Raw genomic sequence first — 22,828 nt, 5'->3', positions numbered from 1 at the left:
CACCCCATGTTCACCCCAAAGTCAGGCCTATTGAGGCCACCGCAATTGCCTCTACGGAGGCCCGATGTCCCTGGCCGTTCTCACCGGGTGGTCTTGCCCCGGCGTCGGGAGAGTCCTTTCGGCGGCTGGGCCACCTGGAACGGCCGCTTCTTGGTTGGAGCCCGCGGCTGCCGAAGCCGACAAGGCCGTGCCGGTTTGGCGCTCCCAGGCTCCAGATGAAAAAGTCTGGAGTGTGTGGGGATTGCTGGTAGTTGCGGACTCGGTGGGCCGAAGGGCCTGTTTCCACGCTGTATCTCTAAACTAAACTAAGCTGATCTTGGGTCAATCCACAACTTGCATCTTTTGTTTCTTCTGTGTTTATAACCCATCCTCAAGCCAGATACCGTGACTTCTTATCTTGTGCAGGAAGGAACTGAAGATGCTGGTTCACACCGAAGATAGACACAAAAGGCTGGAGTAACTCTACAGAACAGGCAGCATCTCTGGGTAGAAGGAATGGGTGACGTTTCGGGGCAAGACCCTAATTCGGATTTAGATGGCCTTGTCGGTCCATCGAGTCTACTCCACCATTCAATCATGGCTGATCTATCTTTCTCTCTCAACCCCATCTTGTGCATCAGGCTTGTAACATCCCTTCTAAAAATGGTCCACCTTCTCTCAGGATCCCCTGTTTCTAGTTGGGCTCATTTTCCCACAGAATGCAATGAAAAGGTTGTTTAAATATCTGCCATATCTTAAACTGCTGCATTACTTAGGGTGAAGCTGTTTCCACAGTGTAGCTTGCCAGATAGTTCCAGGGCCTCATTCCAGCTGTGGACCAACATTGGGACATCGTGAACTGGAGTGGAACAGAGAGATGGTGATGTTCCAATGTACATGTTCCTCTTGTCCCAGTGGGTAGAGGGCTTCATTTATTCAAGAAGGCAGTCCAAGCTGTGGGAATCAGAATATCAGTATTAACTAATGCACAGGTTAAATGTACATGGCCTCAATAAGTCATAGGAGCAGAATTAGGCCATTTGGCCCATCGAGTCTACTCCACCATTCTATCATGGCTGATCTATCTTTCCCTCCTAACCCCATTCTCCTGCCTTTTCCCTATAACCCCTGACACCATTATGAATCAAGAATTTTTTAATTTCCACCTTAAAACTACCCAATGACTTGGCCTCCAGTGCCGTCCGTGGCAAGGAATTCCACAGATTCACCACCCTCTCACTAAAGAAATTCCTTCACATCTTCTTTCTAAAGTTATGTATGTCCATTTATTCTGAGGTTATGTCCTCTGGTTGTAGACACTTTCACTGGTGGAAACATCCTCTCCACATTCACTCCATCCAGGCCTTTCACTATTCGGTAAGTTTCAATTAGGTCTCCTGTCGTTCTTCTAAACTCCAGTGAGTACAGGCCCAGCACAGTCAAATGCTCATCATATGTTAACCCACTCATTCCAGGGGCCTGTGGCACAGCGGTAGAGTAGCTGCCTTAGAGTGCTTGCAGCGCCGGAGACCCGGGTTCGATCCCGACTACGGGGGCTGCTGTTTGGACGGAGTTTGTACGTTCTCCCCATGACCGCGTGCATTTTCTTCATCCCACACTCCAAAGACGTACAGGTATGTAGGTTAATTGGTTTGGAGTATGTGTAAATTGACCCTAGTGTGTATAGGATAGTGTGGGAATCGTGGGTTGGTGCGGACTCGGTGGATAAATGTGAGGTTATCCATTTTGGTGGCAAAAACGGGAAAGCAGACTATTATCTAAATGGTGCCCGATTGGGAAAGGGGGAGATGCAGCGAGACCTGGGTGTCATGGTACACCAGTCATTGAAGGTAGGCATGCAGGTGCAGCAGGCAGTAAAGAAAGCGAACGGTATGTTAGCTTTCATTGCAAAAGGATTTGAGTATAGGAGCAGGGAGGTTCTACTGCAGTTGTACAGGGTCTTGGTGAGACCACACCTGGAGTATTGCGTACAGTTTTGGTCTCCAAATCTGAGGAAGGACATTATTGCCATAGAGGGAGTGCAGAGACGGTTCACCAGACTGATTCCTGGGATGTCAGGACTATCTTATGAAGAAAGACTGGATAGACTTGGTTTATACTCTCTAGAATTTAGGAGATTGAGAGGGGATCTTATAGAAACTTACAAAATTCTTAAGGGGTTGGACAGGCTAGATGCAGGAAGATTGTTCCCGATGTTAGGGAAGTCCAGGACAAGGGGTCACAGCTTAAGGATAAGGGGGAAATCCTTTAAAACCGAGATGAGAAGAACTTTTTTCACACAGAGTGGTGAATCTCTGGAACTCTCTGCCACAGAGGGTAGTTGAGGCCAGTTCATTGGCTATATTTAAGAGGGAGTTAGATGTGGCCCTTGTGGCTAAGGGGATCAGGGGGTATGGAGAGAAGGCAGGTACGGGATACTGAGTTGGATGATCAGCCATGATCATATTGAATGGCGGTGCAGGCTCGAAGGGCCGAATGGCCTACTCCTGCACCTAATTTCTATGTTTCTATGTTTCTATGTTTCTGCGCTGTATCTCTAAACTAAAAAAACTAAACAGTGCGATCTGACCAGCGTTTTATAAAAGCTCAGCGTTTCATCTTTGTTTTTATATTCTCGTCCTCCTGAAATAAATGCTAACATTGCGCTTGCCTTCCTTACTACTGATTCAACTTACAAATTACCATTTTGGAAACTGCACCCGCACTCCCAAGTCCCTTTGCACCACCAATTTCTGAATACAATCCCCATTTAGAAAAAGTCTGCGCCTTTATTTCCACCTGTTAAATGCACGACTGTACACTTTGCTACACAGTTTTCCATCTGTCTTCCAAGATGAGAGGCTCCGAATTCTGCACTCGTTACTTGAAGGTCGAGTCACAGGTAGATAATGTGGTCAAAAAGGCTTTTGGCTCTTTGGCCTTCATCAGTCAAAGTATTGAGTATAGATGTTGGGAGGTCATGTTGCAGTTGCATAAGACTGCATTTAGAATATTGTGTTCTTTTCTGGGTACCATGTTATAGGAAAAATATTGTCAAGCTCGAAAAGGTTCAGAAAAGATTTACGAGGATGTTGCCAGGACTAGAGGGTGTGAGCTATAGGGAGAGGTTGAGTAGGCTGGGTCTCTATTCCATGGAGCGCAGGAGGATAAGAGGTAATCTTATGGAGGTGTATAAGATCATGAGAGGAATAGATCAGGTAGATGCACAGAGTCTTTTGCCCAGAGTAGGGGAATCGAGGACCAGAGGACATAGGTTCAAGCTGAAGGGGAAAAGATTTAATAGGAATCCAAGGGGTAACTTTTTTACACAAAGGGTGGTGGGTGTATGGAACTAGCTGCTGCAGGAGGTGGTTGAGGCTGGGATGATCCCATTGTTTAAGAAAAAGTAGGACAGGTAGATGGATAGAACAGGTTTGGAGGGATATGGACCAAGCGCAGGCAAGTAGGACTAGTGTAGCTGGGACAATGTTGGCCGGTGTGGGAGAGTTGGGTTGAAGGGCCTGTTTCCACACTGTATCACTCTATGACTCTCTATGGCTCCAAGATGCACATTTGAGCAGTGGAGTGAGGCAGTCCAAACACAGACAGATAGTAGAGAATTAACAGTGCATCTCTCTGATCTGCATGTTTCCCTGTGAATGAGCTATTATGAATGAATACTTCATTGTCACAGTGAAATTCTTTCATACCTTGCTTACCCACGGTACGGAAATAGTCGCCTTACAAAGTTACAAAGTATCCCACGCCGCGTCCCCCTTTGTTCTTCCCCCGCCCCCCACCTTCCCGTGCCGGGTCCTCCTTTGTTCTTCCACAGCCCCCCCCCCCCCCCCCCCCCCCCATCATGGAGGTCCCCCCACACCGGCTCCTCCTGTGTTCTCCCCCTTTCAGAATTTTGTGTCAGAATTAGGCCATTCACCCCAGCAAGTCTACTCTGCCATTCAATCAATCATTCCCTCTTAACACCATTCTCCTGCCTTCTCCCCATAACCCCTGACACGTGTACTAATGAAGAATCTACCTATCTCTTCCTTAGAAAATATCCATTGACATGACCTCCACAGCCGTCTGTGGCAATGAATCCCACAGATTCACCACCCTCTGACTGACTCTACACCAACACATACAAGGACACGGTTTTACCAGAGACTGAATACTCACCATGTACAACCGAGCGCCAACCACGAGAACCACTGTGATGACTACGATAATGGTCAGGTACAATCCAACCCGAGATCTGGGATTGAGTTCATGACCTACAACAAAATAAATCACCTTTGGTTACATCTTGTAAATTTAAATGTCCCTGATGCAGAGAAGGCTTCCCTTTGTATGTATCATGTTTTTCATTCAATTCAGTGATATTTTATAGTCGCATATCTAGGTACAATGAAGTTCTTTGATTTTGGTCCACAATCCGTAATTACACAGCAGACATCTCCTGGGCAATACACAAAGAGTCGCCACATTTCTGGCGCAGACAAAGTTTCAGAAGTTCTCAGTGCAGTCTTATCTACTCGCAGCGGTGAACCAGGGGTGTTGTTGCAGGTGCATGGAGCACGATGCATGGTAGCGCAGTGGTAGAGTTGCTGCTCACAGAGCTTGCAGCGATGGAGACCCGGGTTTGATCCTGACTGCGGGTGATGCCTGTATGGAGTTTGTACGTTCTCCCCGTGACCTACGTGGGTTTTCTCCAAGATCTTCACTTTCCTCCCAAACTCCAAAGGCGTACAGGTATGTAGATTAATTGGCTTGGTATAAGTGTAAATAGTCCCTAGTGTGTGTGTAGGATAGTGTTAATATGTGGGATCGCTGGTCGGTGCAGACTCGGTGGGCAGAAGAGCCTGTTTCCACGCTGTATCTCTAAACCTAACGAAACTAAACCAAACGTGGACAACCCGAGTCTCGCAGAAAACCTGGGTCTCTGACGCTGTAAGCGCTGGAAGGCTGCAACTCTACAGCTGCGCTGCCATGATGCCTTGTTGGACAATTGTTCCTATCTTGCTTCCCCACGATGCATTCTCTTGAGTTACACGGATTAAAAACTACTTATCTTCCTTATAATTTTCAAATTTTCCTACATCACGTCTGGAGAGATATTTATCCACGCAGGGAAAACGGAATGAGAGATCATGTGAATTATAGGAAAGATGTTGTCAAGCTGGAAAGGATACAGTGAAGATTTACAAGGATGTTGACAGGAGTAGAGGGTCTGAGCTATAGGGAGAGGGTGAGTAGGTTGTGACTCTATTCTTTGGAGAGCAGGAGGATGAGGGTTGATCTTATAGAGGTGTATAAAATCATGAGAGGAATTGAGTCTCTTGCCCAGAATAAGTGAATCGAGGACCAGAAAACACAGGTTGAAGGTGAAGGGGAAAGGATTTAAGAGGAATCTGAGTGGTAACTTTTTCACACAAAGGGTGGTGGGTGTATGGAACAAGCTGCCAGAGGAGGTAGTTGAGGCAGGGACTATCCCAACATTTAAGAGACAGTTGGGCAGGTACATGATAGGACAAGTTTGGAGGGATATGGACCAAACGTAGGCAGGTGGGACGAGTGTAGCTGGGACAGGTGGCCAAGTTGGGCCGAAGGGCCTGTTTCCACATTGTATCTCTCGATGACACTAAGAATAAGATAGTCATCCATTTCAATTAGAATTCAGGGAGATATTATATGTCTGGAGAGTACTTGGAGTGTAGAGTGACATACACTGATAAGGACAGATAACAAGTGTGGAGAGGGGCTCTTGTGTAGAATAAACATCAACATGGGACAAATGGCCATCATCTGTGTAATAGACCTTTACAACTTGGGTTGCACGACAGCGCAGTGGTTGAGTTGCTGCCTTACAGTGCCACAGACCCCGGGTTCGTTCATGACTATGGGTCCTTGTCCGCACGGAGTTTGTACGTTCTCCCCGTGACCAGCGTGGGTTTTCTCCCACACTCCAAAAACGTGGAGGTTTGTAGATTAATGGACTTTGGTATAATTGTAAATTGTCCCTCGTGTGTAGGATAGTGTTAGTGTGTGGGGATACCTGGTCGGACTCGGTGGACAGAAGCGCATGTTTCCGTGTTGAATCTCTGTAACTGGAAGTTAAACACACTGGGGAGAACGGGGTGATATCTTATGCTGATAAAGTCAAATAACAATAGTGGGGAGGGGTTCTTTAGTTTTATTTAGTTTAGTTTAGATATACTACGCAGAAACAGGCTCTTCGGCCCATCGAGTATGCACAGACCACCGATCACTGCACATTAACACTATCCTACACTAGAGATATATTTTTTAACTTTGATACCAATCCAATTAAACTACAAACATGTACATCTTGAGTGTGGGAAGAAATCCTTGCAGGTCACGGGGAGAATGTACAAACTCCTTACAGATGATTAAGGAACGTCTTTCCCCTGACTCTCAGTCTGAAGAAGTGTCTCGACCTGAATCGTCAACTATTCCTTTTCTTCAGAGATGCTGTCTGATCCGCTGAGATACTCCAGCTTTTTGTGTTTAAAAAGTGAGGGAGAGAGAAAACGGGGAATTACAGACCAGTTAGTCTAACGTCAGTAGTGGGGAAACTGCTAGAGTCAGTTATTAAAGATGGGATAGCAGCACATTTGGAAAGTGGTGAATTCATTGGACAAAGTCAGCATGGATTTATGAAAGGTAAATCATGTCTGACGAATCTTATAGAATTTTTCGAGGATGTAACTAGTAGAGTGGATAAGGGAGGACCAGTGGATGTGTTATATCGGGACTTTCAGAAGACTTTCGACAAGGTCCCACATAAGAGATCAGTATGCAAACTTAAAGCACACGGTATTGGGGGTTCAGTATTGATGTGGATAGAGAACAGGCTGGCAGACAGGAAGTAAAGAGTAGGAGTAAACGGGTCCTTTTCACAATGGCAGGCAGTGACTAGTGGGGTACCGCAAGGCTCAGTGCTGGGACCCCAGCTATTTACAATATATATTAATGATCTGGATGAGGGAATTGAATGCAACATCTCCAAGTTTGCAGATGACACGAAGCTGGGGGGCAGTGTTAGCTGTGAGGAGGATGCTAGGAGGCTGCAAGGTGACTTGGATAGGTTGGGTGAGTGGGCAAATGCATGGCAGATGCAGTATAATGTGGATAAATGTGAGGTTATCCACTTTGGTAGCAAAAACAGGAAAGTAGACTATTATCTGAATGGTGGCCGAGTAGGAAAAGGGGAGATGCAACGAGACCTGGGTGTCATGGTACACCAGTCATTGAAAGTAGGCATGCAGGTGCAGCAGGCAGTGAAGAAAGCAAATGGTATGTTAGCATTCATAGCAAAATGATTTGAGTATAAGAGTAGGGAGGTTCTACTGCAGTTGTACAGGGTCTTGGTGAGACCACACCTGGAGTATTGCGTACAGTTTTGGTCTCCTAATCTGAGGAAAGACATTCTTGCCATAGAGGGAGTACAGAGAAGGTTCACCAGACTGATTCCTGGCATGGCAAGACTTTCATATGAAGAAAGACTGGATAGACTCGGCTTGTACACGCTAGAATTTAGAAGATTGAGGGGGGATCTTATAGAAACTTACAAAATTCTTAAGGGGTTGGACAGGCTAGATGCAGGAAGATTATTCCCGATGTTGGTGAAGTCCAGAACTAGGGGTCACAGTTTAAGGATAAGAGGGAAGTCTTTTAGGACCGAGATGAGAAAATCATTTTTTACAGAGAGAGTGGTGAATCTGTGGAATTCTCTGCCACAGAACCATATAACAATTACAGTACGGAAACAGGCCATCTCGGCCCTACAAGTCCGTGCCGAACAATTATTTTCCCTTAGTCCCACCTGCCTGCACTCATACCATAACCCTCCATTCCCTTCACATCCATATGCCTATCCAATTTATTTTTAAATGATACCAACGAACCTGCCTCCACCACTTCCACTGGAAGCTCATTCCACACCGCTACCACTCTCTGAGTAAAGAAGTTCCCCCTCATGTTACCCCTAAACTTCTGTCCCTTAATTCTGAAGTCATGTCCTCTTGTTTGAATCTTCCCTATTCTCAAAGGGAAAAGCTTGTCCACATCAACTCTGTCTATCCCTCTCATCATTTTAAAGTCCTCTATCAAGTCCCCCCTTAACCTTCTGCGCTCCAGAGAATAAAGACCTAACTTATTCAACCTTTCTCTGTAACTTAGTTGTTGAAACCCAGGCAACATTCTAGTAAATCTCCTCTGTACTCTCTCTATTTTGTTGACATCCTTCCTATAATTGGGCGACCAAAATTGTACACCATACTCCAGATTTGGTCTCAACAATGCCTTGTACAATTTTAACATTACATCCCAGCTTCTATACTCAATGCTCTGATTTATAAAGGCCAGCATACCAAAAGCCTTCTTTACCACCCTGTCTATATGAGATTCCACCTTCAAGAAACTATGCACGGTTATTCCCAGATCCCTCTGTTCAACTGCATTCTTCAATTCACTACCATTTACCATGTACGTCCTATTTTGATTTGTCCTGCCAAGGTGTAGCACCTCATATTTATCAGCATTAAACTCCATCTGCCATCTTTCAGCCCATTCTTCCAAATGGCCTAAATCACTCTGTAGACTTTGGAAATCCTCTTCATTATCCACAACACCCCCTATCTTGGTATCATCTGCATACTTACTAATCCAAGTTACCACACCTTCATCCAGATCATTGATGTACATGACAAACAACAAAGGACCCAACACAGATCCCTGAGGCACCCCACTAGTCACCTGCCTCCAACCCGACAAACAGCCATCCACCATTACCCTCTGGCGTCTCCCATTCAGCCACTGTTGAATCCATCTTGCTACTCCTGCATTTATACCAAACAGTTGAACCGTCTTAACCAACCTTCCATGAGGAACCTTGTCAAAGGCCTTACTAAAGTCCATATAGACAACATCCACTGCTTTACCCTCGTCAATTTCCCTAGTAACCTCTTCAAAAAATTCAAGAAGATTAGTCAAACATGACCTTCCAGGCACAAATCCATGTTGACTGTTCCTAATCAGACCCTGTTTATCCAGATGCTTATATATATTATCTCTAAGTATCTTTTCCATTAATTTGCCCACCATTGAAGTCAAACTAACAGGTCTATAATTGCTAGGTTTACTCTTAGAACCCTTTTTAAACAATGGAACAACATGCGCAGTACGCCAATCCTCGGGGACTATTCCAGTTTCTAATGACATTTGAAATATTTCTGTCATAGCCCCGGCTATTTCTACACTAACTTCCCTCAATGTCCTAGGGAATATCCTGTCAGGACCTGGGGACTTATCCACTTTTATATTTTTCAAAAGTGTCAGTACTTCTTTTACTTTGAAACTCATAGTATCCATAGCTACTCTACTAGTTTCCCTTACCTTACATAATTCAATATCCTTCTCCTTGGTGAATAACGAAGAAAATAAATTGTTCAATATCTTCCCCATCTCTTTTGGCTCTGCAGATAGCTGTCCACTCTTGTCTCTCCAATGGACCAATTTTATCCCTCGTTATCCTTTTGCTATTAATATAGCTGTAGAAACCCTTTGGATTTACTTTCACCTTACTTGCCAAAGCAACCTCATATCTTCTTTTAGCTTCAGAAGGTAGTTGAGGCCAGTTCATTGGCTATATTTAAGAGGGAGTTCGATGTGGCCCTTGTGTCTAAAGGGATCAGGGGGTATGGAGAGAAGGCAGGGATGGGATACTGAGTTGGATGATCAGCCATGATCATATCAAATGGCAGTGCAGGCTCGAAGGGCCGAATGGCCTACTCCTGCACCTATTTTCTATGTTTCTATCTTGTATTACTAGACAAAGTGGGACCCGTTGGGTCCCAGCATCACACGGGAGGGCTGGTCACCAACGCAATATTCCACCCCTCCACCAATTCCAATATTGCTCTGGCCAGATGGGGGGGGGGGGACTGGGGGGCTTTCTGTTGCGCTAGTATGGGTGTTGTGGGCCGAAGGTCCTGGTTTCCAAAGGGCTAGTATTGACACTGTGGGCTGAATGGATTCTTGGGCTGGCATCCAACTGTTGCAACGATTTTAAAAGCCAACCCAAGGCAAACAATTTGGCTGCAGCCACCCGACAGCCAAAATTCTTTTTGTGAACACAAACCTGTTAAAAAGGCGAGGGAAACAATTGGGCTGCAGCCACCCGACATCCAAAATTCATTTTGTAAAGACAAACCTTTTAAAAAGGTAAGGCAAACAATTGGGATGCAGCCACCCGACAACCAAAATTCATTTTGTGAACACAAACTTGTTAAAAAAAAGGCAAGGCAAACAATTGGGCTGCAGCCACCCGACAACCAAAATTCATTTTGTGAACACAAAGATTTTAAAAAGGCGAAGCAAACAATGGGGCTGCAGCCACTTTAGAGCCGCATCAAGGGGACTCACCGTGGAGTAGATGTGCGTTCAGTGTTATTCGCATCTCAGTAAGCCATGACCCTCTCACTTCCTGGGTCTGTCAGAGACTGAGTGAGGCACTACACTTCCGGGTTTTATAGTCCCTCCCCCTGCCGCCAGCGGGGGCAGCAGAGAGAATGGGGAATTTTTTAGAAACGTTAATATCTCTCTGATTTTTCATCGATGGGAAAAATCCTCCGGTCCCTGGAAGGCGGAGGGGGGCTCTGAGCGAGGTGGCCAAAAATGACGGCCGTAGGTGGCGGCGTTCTGTTGGAAATCGCAGCACAGCGAACCAAAAGCGGTCAAGATCAGAGTTTTAGTAATATAGATTTAATACAACCCGTAGCCAGGATTGAACCTGGGTCTCTGACGCCATGCGAGCTGTGAGGCAGCAACTCTACCGCTGCACCACCGTGCCGTTTCTTGTGTAACATAAACAATGTGGGTCAAATAGACCTTAGCCAATACCATGACAGACTTACCCTCGATGACCAGCTGGTAGGTGCTGTTGGTTCGACTGACTTGGTTTTCCACGCTACACGTGTAATAGCCAGAGTCTGATTTCTCTGCGTTCCAAATGGTAAACGTTACATTCCCATCAGACAGGGACCGCCGTGGGCAAACTGGGAGAACAACTCCTTCTCTGCTCCACAGAATGGAAGTCGCTCTCCCTCTCTGCACCTTGTAGATCAGCACAGCCGTGTGGTTCTCAGGGTTGTATTCACAGGAGATGGATGGTGTGGAGAGAGGATCTGGAGAACAACAGAGTCAATGAACCAAGACACAAACACCCTTTTTTAGACCTCAAGTATACAAAAGTAATTCCAGATTTATGAAAGGTATCTACAAGAGTCGCTGCCTCAAAATGACAGCCAGCATCATCAGAGACCCACAACACCCAAGCCACGCTCCTTTGCCTTCTGAAGAGGTAGAGGTGTTGGCCTGCTTTCTTGACCATTGCTTCAATACGGGTGGTCCAGGATGCGACATTGGTGATATTTATTCCTGGGAACCTAACATTTCCAACCATCTCTACTTCGGCGCCATGTTGCATACTGGGGTATGTGAACCGCTTCCTTTCTGAACTCAATCACTACCTCCAAGGTTGTTGTTTTGATACCAGGTTCTCACCCCCATCTCTCTTACACCCCATTGAGGACAATGCCCTCTAGGTTAGGTGGACACTTCTCAAACATCTTCCCACAATATAGAGATTCACATTTCTCATCCACCATCCCGGCCACTACCTCTTCTCCCCTCTCCCATCGGGCAAAAGGTACAGAAGTGTCAAAACGCACACCTGCAGATTCAGGGACAGTTTCTTCCCAGCTGTTATCAGGTAACTGAATCATCCTACCACAACCAGAGAGCAGTCCTGAACTACTATCTACCTCATTGGTGATCCTCGGACTGTCTCTGATCGAACTTTACTGGCTTTACCTTGCACTAAACATTATTCCCTTATCATGTATCTGTACACTGTGGATGGCTGGATTGTAATCATATTTTGTCTTCCCGCTAACTGGTTAGCATGCAACAAAAGCTTTTCACTGTACCTCAGTACACGTTACAATAAACTAAACGGATCTGAACTGGATGCTGAGTTGGTGTGAGAAAAGATGGCAAAATTGAGAGTGGGAATGCGTGGTGGTGAGAAAGCAAGGCTTACCCACAGATATTTGGGATCAAGCACAAATATTTATTACATTTTGTTTTTCTGTCACATACAACATTGCTTCAGATCAGGAAGGGCGGTTCGGTGGCGTAGCAGTAGAGCTACTGCCTTACAGCGCCAGAGACCCGGGTTTCCCTAGTTCTCCCCGTGACCTGCACATTCTCCCCGTGGGTTTTCTCAGAGATCTTTGGTTTCTTCTCACACACAAGATATGGACAGGTTTGTAGTTGATTTGTTTTGACGTAAATCTAAAATTGTCCCCAGTGTGTGCAGGGTAGAGTTAATGGGATCACTGGTCAGTGTGGACTCGGTGGGCCAAAGTGCCTGTTTCTATGATGTATCTCTGAACCAAACTCAACTTACAGTAATTGAGCTTTAAGGCAATTAATACAGGAAAAAAAATCATGCTTGGAAAATGTCGACTCAGCACAGTGTCACCATTTCATTCAAATAATAACAAAACCTCTGGTTACTTACCAATGACTTCAAGAGTTAGAATTCTAGTCCTCTGTGGGTCTAAGTCCACCGTCATTTTATAGTGGCCACTGTCTGCTTTACCAACATCTTTTAATTGAAAGGATCCATCTGATCTGTCAACTTTAATTCGATTCTTGTACTTTTCATATATGATGATATTTCCTTCTTGCATGTCCATAGCGTGTAGATTCCTGTTGGAAACCGAGAAGTACCAGTGCAAATTGTTGAATTTATTATCAGTTCCGGGGAATGGGATAGAGGAGCCTGTGGCAGCCAGCATCCTGTCACTTGTCCACTGAGCTGCAAAACAATGAATTAATACAAACAGTATCACACCTGAGATATGTAGGAAGGAAATGCAGATGCTGGTTTAAACCGAAGATTGACACAAAAAGCTGGAGTAACTCAGCGAGTGAGACAGCATCTCTGGAGAAAAGGAATAGGACACATTTTGGGTCAAGACCCTTCTTCAGACTCCTGAAGATTCCAGAGTCTGAAGAAGGGTCTCGACCCAAAACATCACCTATTCCTTTTCCCCAGAGATGCAGTCTGAGCCCTTGAGTTACTCCAGGTTTTTGTGCCACATCTGAGATAGATGAACACACACACGTAGATATTCAGTGTTTACCTTAGCTACCACACAGTACTAACAATAAAGAAAGTGTATAGTATGATTTTACATTGGTTGGGGCATTGTGTATAAGAGTCATGAAGTCAGCTTGCAACTTTATAAAACCATTGTCAGTCCACATTTGGAGTATTTAATGCAGTTCTAGTTGCACCTTGTACAGGAAAATTATGGAGGTTTTCGAGGGAATGCAGAAGAGATTTACCACAATGGTGCCCGGATTAGAGAGTATTAGCTATCAGACAAGATTGGACAAGCTTAGATTATTTTCTTTGGCACGTTAGGAGCTGATGAGAGACCAGATTGAAGTATCTAAAATAGTGGGAGTCATTGATAGGGCAGACAGTCAGAACCCTTTTTCCCCCAGGTGGAAATGTCAAAGACTAGAGGACTTAACTTTAAGGTGAGGGGGGGAAAGTTTAAAAGAGATGTGTGGGGCATGGTTTTTGACAACATCCTCTCCCTCAGAGTTAACAAGGCAAAAGAGCTAGTTATTGACTTCAGGAAGAACATGCCCAATCAGCATCAATGGTGCTGAAGTGGAAATGGTTGAAACTTCATCTTCCTGGGTGTAAAGGCCAGCATGGTGGCACAGTGGTGGATTTGCTGCCTTACAGCGCCAGAGACCCGGGTATGATCCTGACTATGGCTGCTGTCCGTACGACGCTTGTACATTCTCCCCGTAGGGGGTTTTCTCATGATCTTCAGTTTCCCCTCACACTGCAAAGGCTTACAGGTTTGTAGGTTAATTAGCTTGGTATAAATGTAAATTGTCCCTAGTTTGTGCTGGAAAGTGTTAATGCACGGGGATCGCTGGTCGGCGTGGACTCGGTGGGCCGAAGGGCCTGTTTCCGTCCTGTATCTCTAAACTAAACTAAAACTAAACTAAATATCGCCAACAATTGTTCCTGTTGGGACAACAAAGGACAAGTTCAGTCTATCTCCAATAACTCTTATCATTGTCTACAGATGCACAGTAGAAAGCATACTATCAGGTAGTAAATTCAAATTTTTTCTCTGGTTTTTCTCAGCTGAGGGAATACCTGATAGAAGTTTGTAATTTAGAATTATATTTCTACGAATGCATTTTTTTCCCCCCAACTTGAACAGTCTTGAGCCAGATTGCAGTCACCACCTACTTACAGAGACTCGGAAGTAATTTTACCTGAAACTCTGTTGCTGAGAAGTTGCAGAAGGCAGAGCAGAGAGCAGCCGAAGGTCATCATTATGTAGAGGAGCTGGTGCTGTCAGCTTATTCAAATAACGGAATAGGGTCACAAAGGTAGCCTGGTAACTTCATCCGAGAACTGAGAACGAAATGGAGCAATATATCATACATAACACACATTATAATTAATATTTAGATGAGAGGAACTCAGAGGGTCGGGCATATGTGGAGGGAATGGGGTGATGGTGTTTTGGGCGGGACTGGTTTATTGATGAGGGGGCAGTGCTGCTGATATGATTTACATGGGCTTCTGCAAGGCCTTCAACAAGGACCCACACACGGAAGACTGGTTGAAAAGATTAGAGCGCATAAGATATGGCAAATACTAGTGTGGTAAAGGAGACAAAGGATAAAGGTGGAGGTGCAAGGACTACATCTCCAACTGCATCAACTGCATTTGAACAAAACCATGCTGACTATCCCTAGTTCATCTAAATGCATGTGTATCCTATCCCTCAGAATACTCTCCAGAAACTTTCCAAATACAGATATTAAGCTCACTGGCCTATGGTTCCCAGCCGTTTTCCTGCAGCTCTTCTTGAATAGAACCACAACATTTGTCACCTTCCAGTCTTCCGGCACCTCTCCTGTATTTAATGATGACTTGTAAATTTCAGCCCGGGCTCTCGTAATTTCCCCTCCAGCTTCCCACAGTGCCCTGATCAGGCCCTGGATATATCTGATCAGGCCCTGGATATTTGTCCACCTTCATACAAGTCAGGACCTTCAGCTCCTCTTCGATTGAAACACTGACTGTTCTCGAGGCATTTCCATAAGTTCCTCAGTCTTCCTGTCTTTCTCCATGGTAAAAACAGAGGAGAAATACTCATTGAGGACCTTGTCCATCTCCTGCGGCTCAACAGAGAGTTGACCACTTTGATTCCTGAGCTCTCTCACTGGTTACCCTTTTTCCATTTTTGTACTTGTAAAATCTCTGGGGATTATCCTTAATGCTGTCTACTAGAGCTACCTCGTGTCCCATTTTTGCCTTCCTGATTTCCTAGTTAAGCTTGCACCTAACTTCCCAAAACTCCATCCAGTGATGCACTTGATCCCAGCTGCTTATTAGTAGCCCATGCCTCCCAGGGCCAGATTTATGTATAAGCTTGACAAGCTTAAGTTTAGGGCACTCGGCTTCATAGGTTGAAACTAGGCAGCCTCCGGCCAAGGCGTTCAACTCTGGGCGGCCCCCCACTCTATCTCTCTCTGTCTGTCACTCTCCGTCTCCGTATCCGTATCTGGGCCGCCGGGTCTCCGCTCTCCGCTCGCTCCTCATCCGCCGGCACGGCAGGCCGCCTTGCACATGCGCACTGCTACAGCCAACACGTCCTCCCCCCTGCACACGCGCACAACCACGGCCAGCACATCATCGGCCGCCCCGTGCATGCGCACTGCTACGGCAACTGGTCGGTGCTGGGCACTTTCTCCCTCGCTTTGAACTGTGGGAGATTTCGCCGCCATTGCTGTCTGGTTGCCGCCTCGCCGCGACCGCTGAAAACCAACGCAGAATCACTCCCTGACCCTGGATCCGGAGTAACTACCTGGAGTAACTCTTGCTTCTGGTTTCCTGGTCCTCCATAAATATTCTAAATGGTATTTAAACTGGAGGTGGTGGAGGGCTGAACAATAACAGCCTGTGTATATATATATGGTCTATGGTATATAAACACACTGAACTTTTATCTCCTGTTCTGTATTATGTTTACATATTCTGTTGTGCTGCAGCAAGCAAGAATTTCATTGTCCTATCTGGGACACATGACAATTAAACTCTTGACTCTTGACTTGGACTTAAGCAAAAAAGGGTACTTGGGGGAAAAAAGAGGTACCTTAAATTTAGTTGCGTCTGGTTGGGTAACTATGGTAGGGTGAAGACTATTCCATGCTTTAATTGTGCGGGGGAACTCCATGCAGCAGCCAGCAACTCAGGATAGAAGAAATTGGGTGATGTTTCGGGAAGAGACCCTTCTTTAGACTCCATCTGGTTTTAGTGTTTTTAGTTTAATTTAAAGATACAGCGTGGAAACAGGCCCTTCAGCCCACGCCGACCACCCGTACACTAGTTCTATCCCACACATTAGCGGAGTAAGTCAAGAGTGTTTTATTCTCTCACGTCCCAGATAGAACAATGAAATCCTTACTTGCAGCAGCACAACAGAATATTGAAACATAGTACTCTGTAAACAATGTTCTAAACGAGAAAACAAATAATATATATCTATATATTAAAACGCTGTGTTTGTGTGTGTGTGTGTGTGATATTCCATTTTCTCATTAGATTTTTGCCCTTTGATGCCTTGGTCCGCCAACACCACATGCTCAAATTTCGCCATTTTTTCCATTTCGGTAGAGATTTCACTTTTACATTCTCAGTTCCACTCCTCATTATTTTGTCGTGTTTAAGTACACATTTAAAAAATAAAATCCTACCCCCCCCACCTCCAAAATGTCAAAATGTAAAAAAAAAAAACAGCTCTCACCCATAGAACGTTGGTGAATGTTGGTCACAATGCCATCCCTCACAGATGTGCAATCGGAATGGATCTCATTTACATATGCCTTTGCACCAGCACTAGCCCCAGCCCCCCTCTCCCCCCCACCCTGTGTCGACGCACGTGATCACGTGTGTGGGAATAGAGAAAGAGGTTTGGGGGTGATAGGGAATGGGGAATAGATGGACTGCCCCTACCCCTACCCCTCCCCCTCCCCACTCTTTCCCCTCTCCCCCCACCTCCACCCCTCCCTCCCCTACCCCATCTCCCCTCTCTCCCCCCTCCCCCACACCTCTCTCCCCCTCCCCCATCATTCTCTCCTCCCCATCATTCTCTCCTCCCCCTCTCCTCACCCCTCTCCCCCTCCTCCCACCCCATCCGTCTCTCCCCCACCCCCTTTCCTCTTCCCCCATCCCCTACCCCCTACCCCACACCTCTCCCTTCCCCCACCCCTCTCCCTCTCCTCCCCCTCTCTCCCCCGCCCTCTTCCCTCTCTATCCCGCCCCATTCCCCCTACCTCTCTGTCCCTCTTCCACCACTCCTCCTACCCCTCTCCTCTTCCCCACTCTTCCACGTCTCTCCCCCTTCCCCCACCCCTCCCCCTCCATCCCCCACCCTCTCTCTCCCATCCCTCCCCCTCTTCCCCCACCCCCTTCTCCTACCCCTCTCTCCCTCTTCCACCGCTCCCCCTACCCCCTCCCCCTCTTCCACCACTCCCCCTACACCTCTCCCCTTCCCTCCCCATTCTTGCACTTATCTCCCCCACCCCACCCCATCTCCCTCCTCCCTCCCTTCCCTCGCCCTCCCCACTCTTCCCCCTCTCTCCCCCTACCTCACTCTTCCCCCTCCTCCCTCCCCTCCCTCTCCCACCCTCTTTCACCCCTCCCCCCACCCTCTCTCACCCCCTCCCCACCCCTCTCTCCTCCTCCCTTTCCCCCCTCTCTCCCCTCTCCCTCCCACCCCAACCCTCTCTCCTCCCACCTATCCCCTACCCTTCTGACCCCCACTCTTACCCTTCCCCCCTCCCTCACCACTCTTCCCCCTACCACTCTCTCCCTCACTCCACACTCTTCCCCCTCTCTCACCTTCCCCCTCCCTCTCTCCCCTTCCCCCACCATTCTCTCCCCTTCTCCACCCCTCTCCCCCCTCCCACACCCCCCCACCCTCCTCCCCTTCCCCCTCTCCATCTCCCTCCTCACCGCTCTCCCTCCTCCCCTCGCACCCACCCCTTTCCACTCTCTCTTGCACCACTCCCTGCTATCCCTCTCCCCCTCACTCTTCCCTTCTCCCTCCCCCACCTCTCTCCCTCCCCCTCCCTCTCCCCCCTCCCTTCCCCCTACCCCTCTCTCCCCTTCCCCTCATTCCCTCCCTCCACCTCTGTCCCGCCCCTCTAACAACCCCTCCCCCCCCCCTCTCCCTCCCTGCTCTCCTCCCCGTCCCCATCCCCCTCTCTCTCCCCCTACCTCACTCTGGCCATGGAGGAGGCCCAGGACAGAAAGTTCGGATTTGGAATGGGAGGGGGAGTTGGAGTGCTGAGCCACCGGGAGATCAGGTTCGTTATTGCGAACCGAGCGGAGGTGTTGGGTGAAGCAATTGCCAAACCTTTCCTTGGTCTCACCGATGTAGAGCAGCTGACACCTAAAGCAGTGGAAGCAATAAATGAGGTTGGAGGAGGTGCAGGTCTGTCGCACCTGGAAAGACTGCTTGAGTCCTTGAATGGTGTCAAGGGGGGAGGTAAAGCGACAAGTATAGCATTTCCTGCGGTTGCAAGGGAAAGTGCAAGGAGAGGGGGTGGTTTGGATGGAAAGGGACGAATTGACCAGGGATTTACGGAGGGAGTGGTCTGTGAGGAAAGCCAACAGGGGAGTAGATGGGAAGATGTGGTCAGTGGTGGGATCCCATTGGTAGACATAAAAGCTGGAGAAAATCTGCGGGTAAGGCAGCATCTATGGAGCGATGGAATTGAGGACATTTCGGGTCAAGACCCTTCTTCAGATTGATGTTGGGGGAAACACACGAAAATGAAAGGAAGAGGCAGAGACAGTGGGCTGTGGGAGAGCTGGGAATGGGTGGGGAAGGAGGGAGAAAGCAAGGACTACCTGAAATTAGTGAAGCCAATGTTCACACAGCTGGGGTGTAAACTACCCAAGCAAATATGAGGTGTTGCTGTTCCTCCAATATGCGGTGGGCCTCACTCTGGCCATGGAGGAGGCCCAGGACAGAAAGGTCGGATTCGGAATGGGAGGGGGAGTTGAAGTGTTGAGTCACCGGGAGATCAGGTTGGTTATTGTGAACTGAGTGGAGGTGTTGTTCGAAGCGATCGCCAAGCCTGCGCTTGGTCTCACCAAGGTTGATCATACGTTGAATAATCCAACCACATTTTTGTTTAGAAGTGGAAAGAAATAATAATCATTGCATTCATTGCAACGTGTAAAAAGAGTTGAGATACTGTATTGTAATATTGCTGCATTTCATTGTGGTATATATCATGTCTTGATTGGTGAATATGTTTAGTTTGTGACTTCATTTAAAACAGAAATAATATGTGAATGCTTCATTGAGCATAATTCCGACTGGTAACTACGCTGTAGTGGCCATTTGGCCTGTTTTGCATGTCATTGTGGAGGGCATGTGTCTTTAAATTTTAGACTGCCCGTTATAATGTGGGTGGGATTTATGACGTGTCTTTGCAGCTTAACTGCTTGCGCAGAAGTTTAGTTTTTTAGATTTGTTTTGGAGAGACGAGGGAGAAGGTTAATCCTTCGACAATGTCGAGCATGTCAAGGCATGTCATTGTTACGGAGACACGAGGAGCTTTCTAATATCAGAAGTAATGAGCTGGAGTTCGAAGAAGATTGCCGTAACAAGTCGGAAAAACCTTGGATGTATCTTACTTGTTTTATATCTACAATAAAGAAAATATTCATCAAAAGACTGAGTGTTGAAGATTTATGAATGGAGAAGCTCTGAAGGTCTCTGAGGCAGCTTGCATGTGTACCGAAGATATTCCCCTTATCCATTGTCATCCAATTAGCGGCTAGGGTGATAATTACCTGAAAGATATGAAAAATCTGCCGCTACATATGCATTTTGTCCGAGCACATTATTGCATTATAAAAAAAAAATGTGGTGACACTCAGCGGGCCAGGCAGAGAAACAGTTAACAGTTCAAGTTAATGACTTTTCATTCGGACTGGGAAAGAAAAATGGGATAGAGGAGATGCAAAAGTAAAAACAGAAGATGATGGAAATACTCAGTAGATCAGACTGCGTTTTTAAATTATCAGTACTAACCCCACTATTGAACAACCCCGCATTCAAACCTTCTCTCATCGACAACACATATCAACAATGGGATAGACTGGGGATTAGGAAAGTAGGGGATATGTATGAATTGGGCATCCTGTTATCATTTCAACAATTAAAATTTAAATTGAAGGATAATCAATATTTTAAATATATACAGGTATGTGACTTTATGAAGAAATATACACAGAGATTTCAAACTATATTTTTAGACCCTTTAGAAGAAGCAATGAATATTAAGGCTGATTCACAAAAATTAATATCATACTTTTATAATTATATATTATATAGAGAATCACCCTCAACAGAAGCACTAGGGGAAGATTGGGAACATGAGCTAATGATAAAGATCTCGAAGGATAGATGGGAAAAGTATTTGATGAATACACATAACTGTTCTATTAATACAAGACATAATTTAATTCAATTCAAATTATTACATAGACTATATTATTCAAAAACGAGGTTGAATAAATTTTATCCAAACGTCTCTCCCAGATGCGATAAATGTTTGTTTCAAAACGCTAATATAACACATTCATTTGTAGGATGTACAAAGTTGAATAAATTTTGGAGTGATATATTTGATATATTTACAAAGCTCTTCAAGTCAAGAATAGAACCCAAAATGGAATGGATTATATTTGGAATAATAGGAGAAGATACCAATTTAAATAAAGACCAAAATGGTTTTTTTAATTATTGGTTAATAATTGGAAAGAAATTGATACTTATATTTTGGAAAAATACAACCATACCAACTGTTAAAATGTGGATTAGGAATATGATGGACATAGCACGCCTTGAAGAAATGAGACTCCGACTAATAGATAAATATGACCAATTCTTAAGGAGTTGGTCTCCTTTCATCGACTTTTTGGAATCATGTGATGCAGCGGTACCATAAGGATTGCTGATTTCAGTTCATGACGTGCATAGATCTACATCTCCGAATATAGATTTGAAAAATTCTCTTTTAAGGGGCCTTCTCTTCTATTTCTACTTTCCACCTTTTCTTTTTTATTTTATTTTTTTATTTTTATTTTTTATATACACACTTCACATTTTTCTACTCTCTACCATCTATTTTTCCACTCTTTCCCCTTTCTATTGTTTTCTTTTTCTTGTCTTGCTTACTTCCTTCTCATAACATAAAACTAGAGGTTGTACATAGAATGGATTACGGTATGACATAGTTGGCACCTAAAATTAGGTGCCACTGTATTGTTTTGTATTGTATTAACTTCTAATAAAATAAAAAAAAATAAAAAAAAAGATCAGACTGCGTTTGTGTGAAGAAAAACAGAGATAAAGATGCTGGAGGGATTGATGGTACAAAGTAATATCAGTTATAGGGAGAGGCCAGGGTTGCTTTGGGATGAACTGTAGAGATCCTACAGTGGATTATAGTCGCACAGCTGGGAAATGTCCGTCTTGGATCCGTCTTCACTAAGGAAGACACAAATAATCTTCCTGATGTACTAGTGGCCAGAGGATCTGGGGTGACGGAGGAACTGAAGGAAATCCACATTAGGCGGGAAATGGTGTTGGGTAGACTGATGGGAATTAAGGCTAATAAATCCCCAGGGCCTGATGGGCTGCATCCCAGGGTACTTAAGGAAGTGGCTCTAGAATTTGTAGGAACATTGGTGATAATTTTCCAATGTTCAATAGATTCATGATCAGTTCCTGTGGATTGGAGAGTAGCTAATGTTATCCCACTTTTTAAAGAGTGGTGGGAGAGAAAAAAACATGGAATTATAGACCAGTTAGCCTGACAACAGTGGTGGGGAAGATGCTGGAGTCAATTATAAAAGATGAAACAGCGGCACATTTGGAAAGCAGTAACATGATTGGTCCAAGTCAGCATGGATTTACGAAGCGGAAATCATGCTTGACTAATCTTCTGGAATTTTTTGAGGATGTAACTAGGAAAATGGACAAGGGAGAGCCAGTGGATGTAGTGTACCTGGACTTCCAGAAAGCATTTGATAAGGTCCCACATAGGAGAATAGTGGGCAAAATTAGAGCACATGGTATTGGGGATAGAGTGCTGACATGGATAGAATTGTTTTGAGACAGGAAACAAAGAGTATTGATTAATGGGTCCCTATCAGAATGGCAGACCGTGACTAGTGGGGTACCGCAAGGCTCAGTGCTGGGACCGCAGCTATTTACAATATATATTAATGATTTAGATGAAGGGATTCAAAGTAACATTAGCAAATTTGTAGATAACACGAAGCTGCGTGGCAGTGTGAACTGTGAGGAGGATGTTATGAGAATGCAAGGTGACTTGGACAGGTTGGGGGAGTGGGCAGATGCATGGCAGATGCAGTTAATCTGGATAAATGTGAGGTTATCCAATTTTATGGCAAAAGAATATCTGAATGGTGTCAAGTTGGGAAAAGGGGAAGTACAACGAGATCTGGGTGTCCTTGTTCATCAGACACTGAAAGTAAGCATGCAGGTACAGCAGGCAGTGAAGAAAGTGAATGTCATGTTGGCCTTCATAACAAGAGGAGTTGAGTATAGGAGCAAGGAGGTCCTTCTGCAGTTGTACAGGACCCTAGTGAGACCACACCTGG

At 45.5% G+C, this 22,828-nt stretch overlaps 1 protein-coding gene across 7 annotated transcripts in view; it reads right to left on the bottom strand.

The window, feature by feature from the left end:
• Nucleotides 1–238: 238 nt before the first annotated feature.
• LOC116990174 (carcinoembryonic antigen-related cell adhesion molecule 6-like) overlaps nucleotides 239–22,828 on the bottom strand; it is an 80,182-nt gene continuing 57,592 nt past the window's right edge. For 4 of the 7 annotated variants that reach the window (XM_033047713.1, XM_033047718.1, XM_033047717.1 and 1 more), the window contains exons 3-6: nucleotides 12,587–12,886; nucleotides 10,917–11,186; nucleotides 4,159–4,253; nucleotides 239–933 (exon numbers count right to left, since the gene is read on the bottom strand). In XM_033047713.1, coding sequence (XP_032903604.1) covers nucleotides 916–933; nucleotides 4,159–4,253; nucleotides 10,917–11,186; nucleotides 12,587–12,886 — 683 coding nt within the window. In that variant the 3' untranslated portion in view covers nucleotides 239–915. Of the gene's footprint in view, nucleotides 934–4,158; nucleotides 4,254–10,916; nucleotides 11,187–12,586; nucleotides 12,887–14,379; nucleotides 14,522–22,828 lie in introns of those variants that run through there. The other 3 variants (XM_033047712.1, XM_033047715.1, XM_033047719.1) reach the window with 3 other exon arrangements.

Source organism: Amblyraja radiata, chromosome 30 (assembly GCF_010909765.2).
Source record: "Amblyraja radiata isolate CabotCenter1 chromosome 30, sAmbRad1.1.pri, whole genome shotgun sequence".
In the NCBI taxonomy this organism is placed as follows: Eukaryota; Metazoa; Chordata; class Chondrichthyes; order Rajiformes; family Rajidae; genus Amblyraja; species Amblyraja radiata.
Note: the sequence above shows the minus strand (reverse complement) of the source record. Positions and strands in the feature narration are given on the sequence as shown.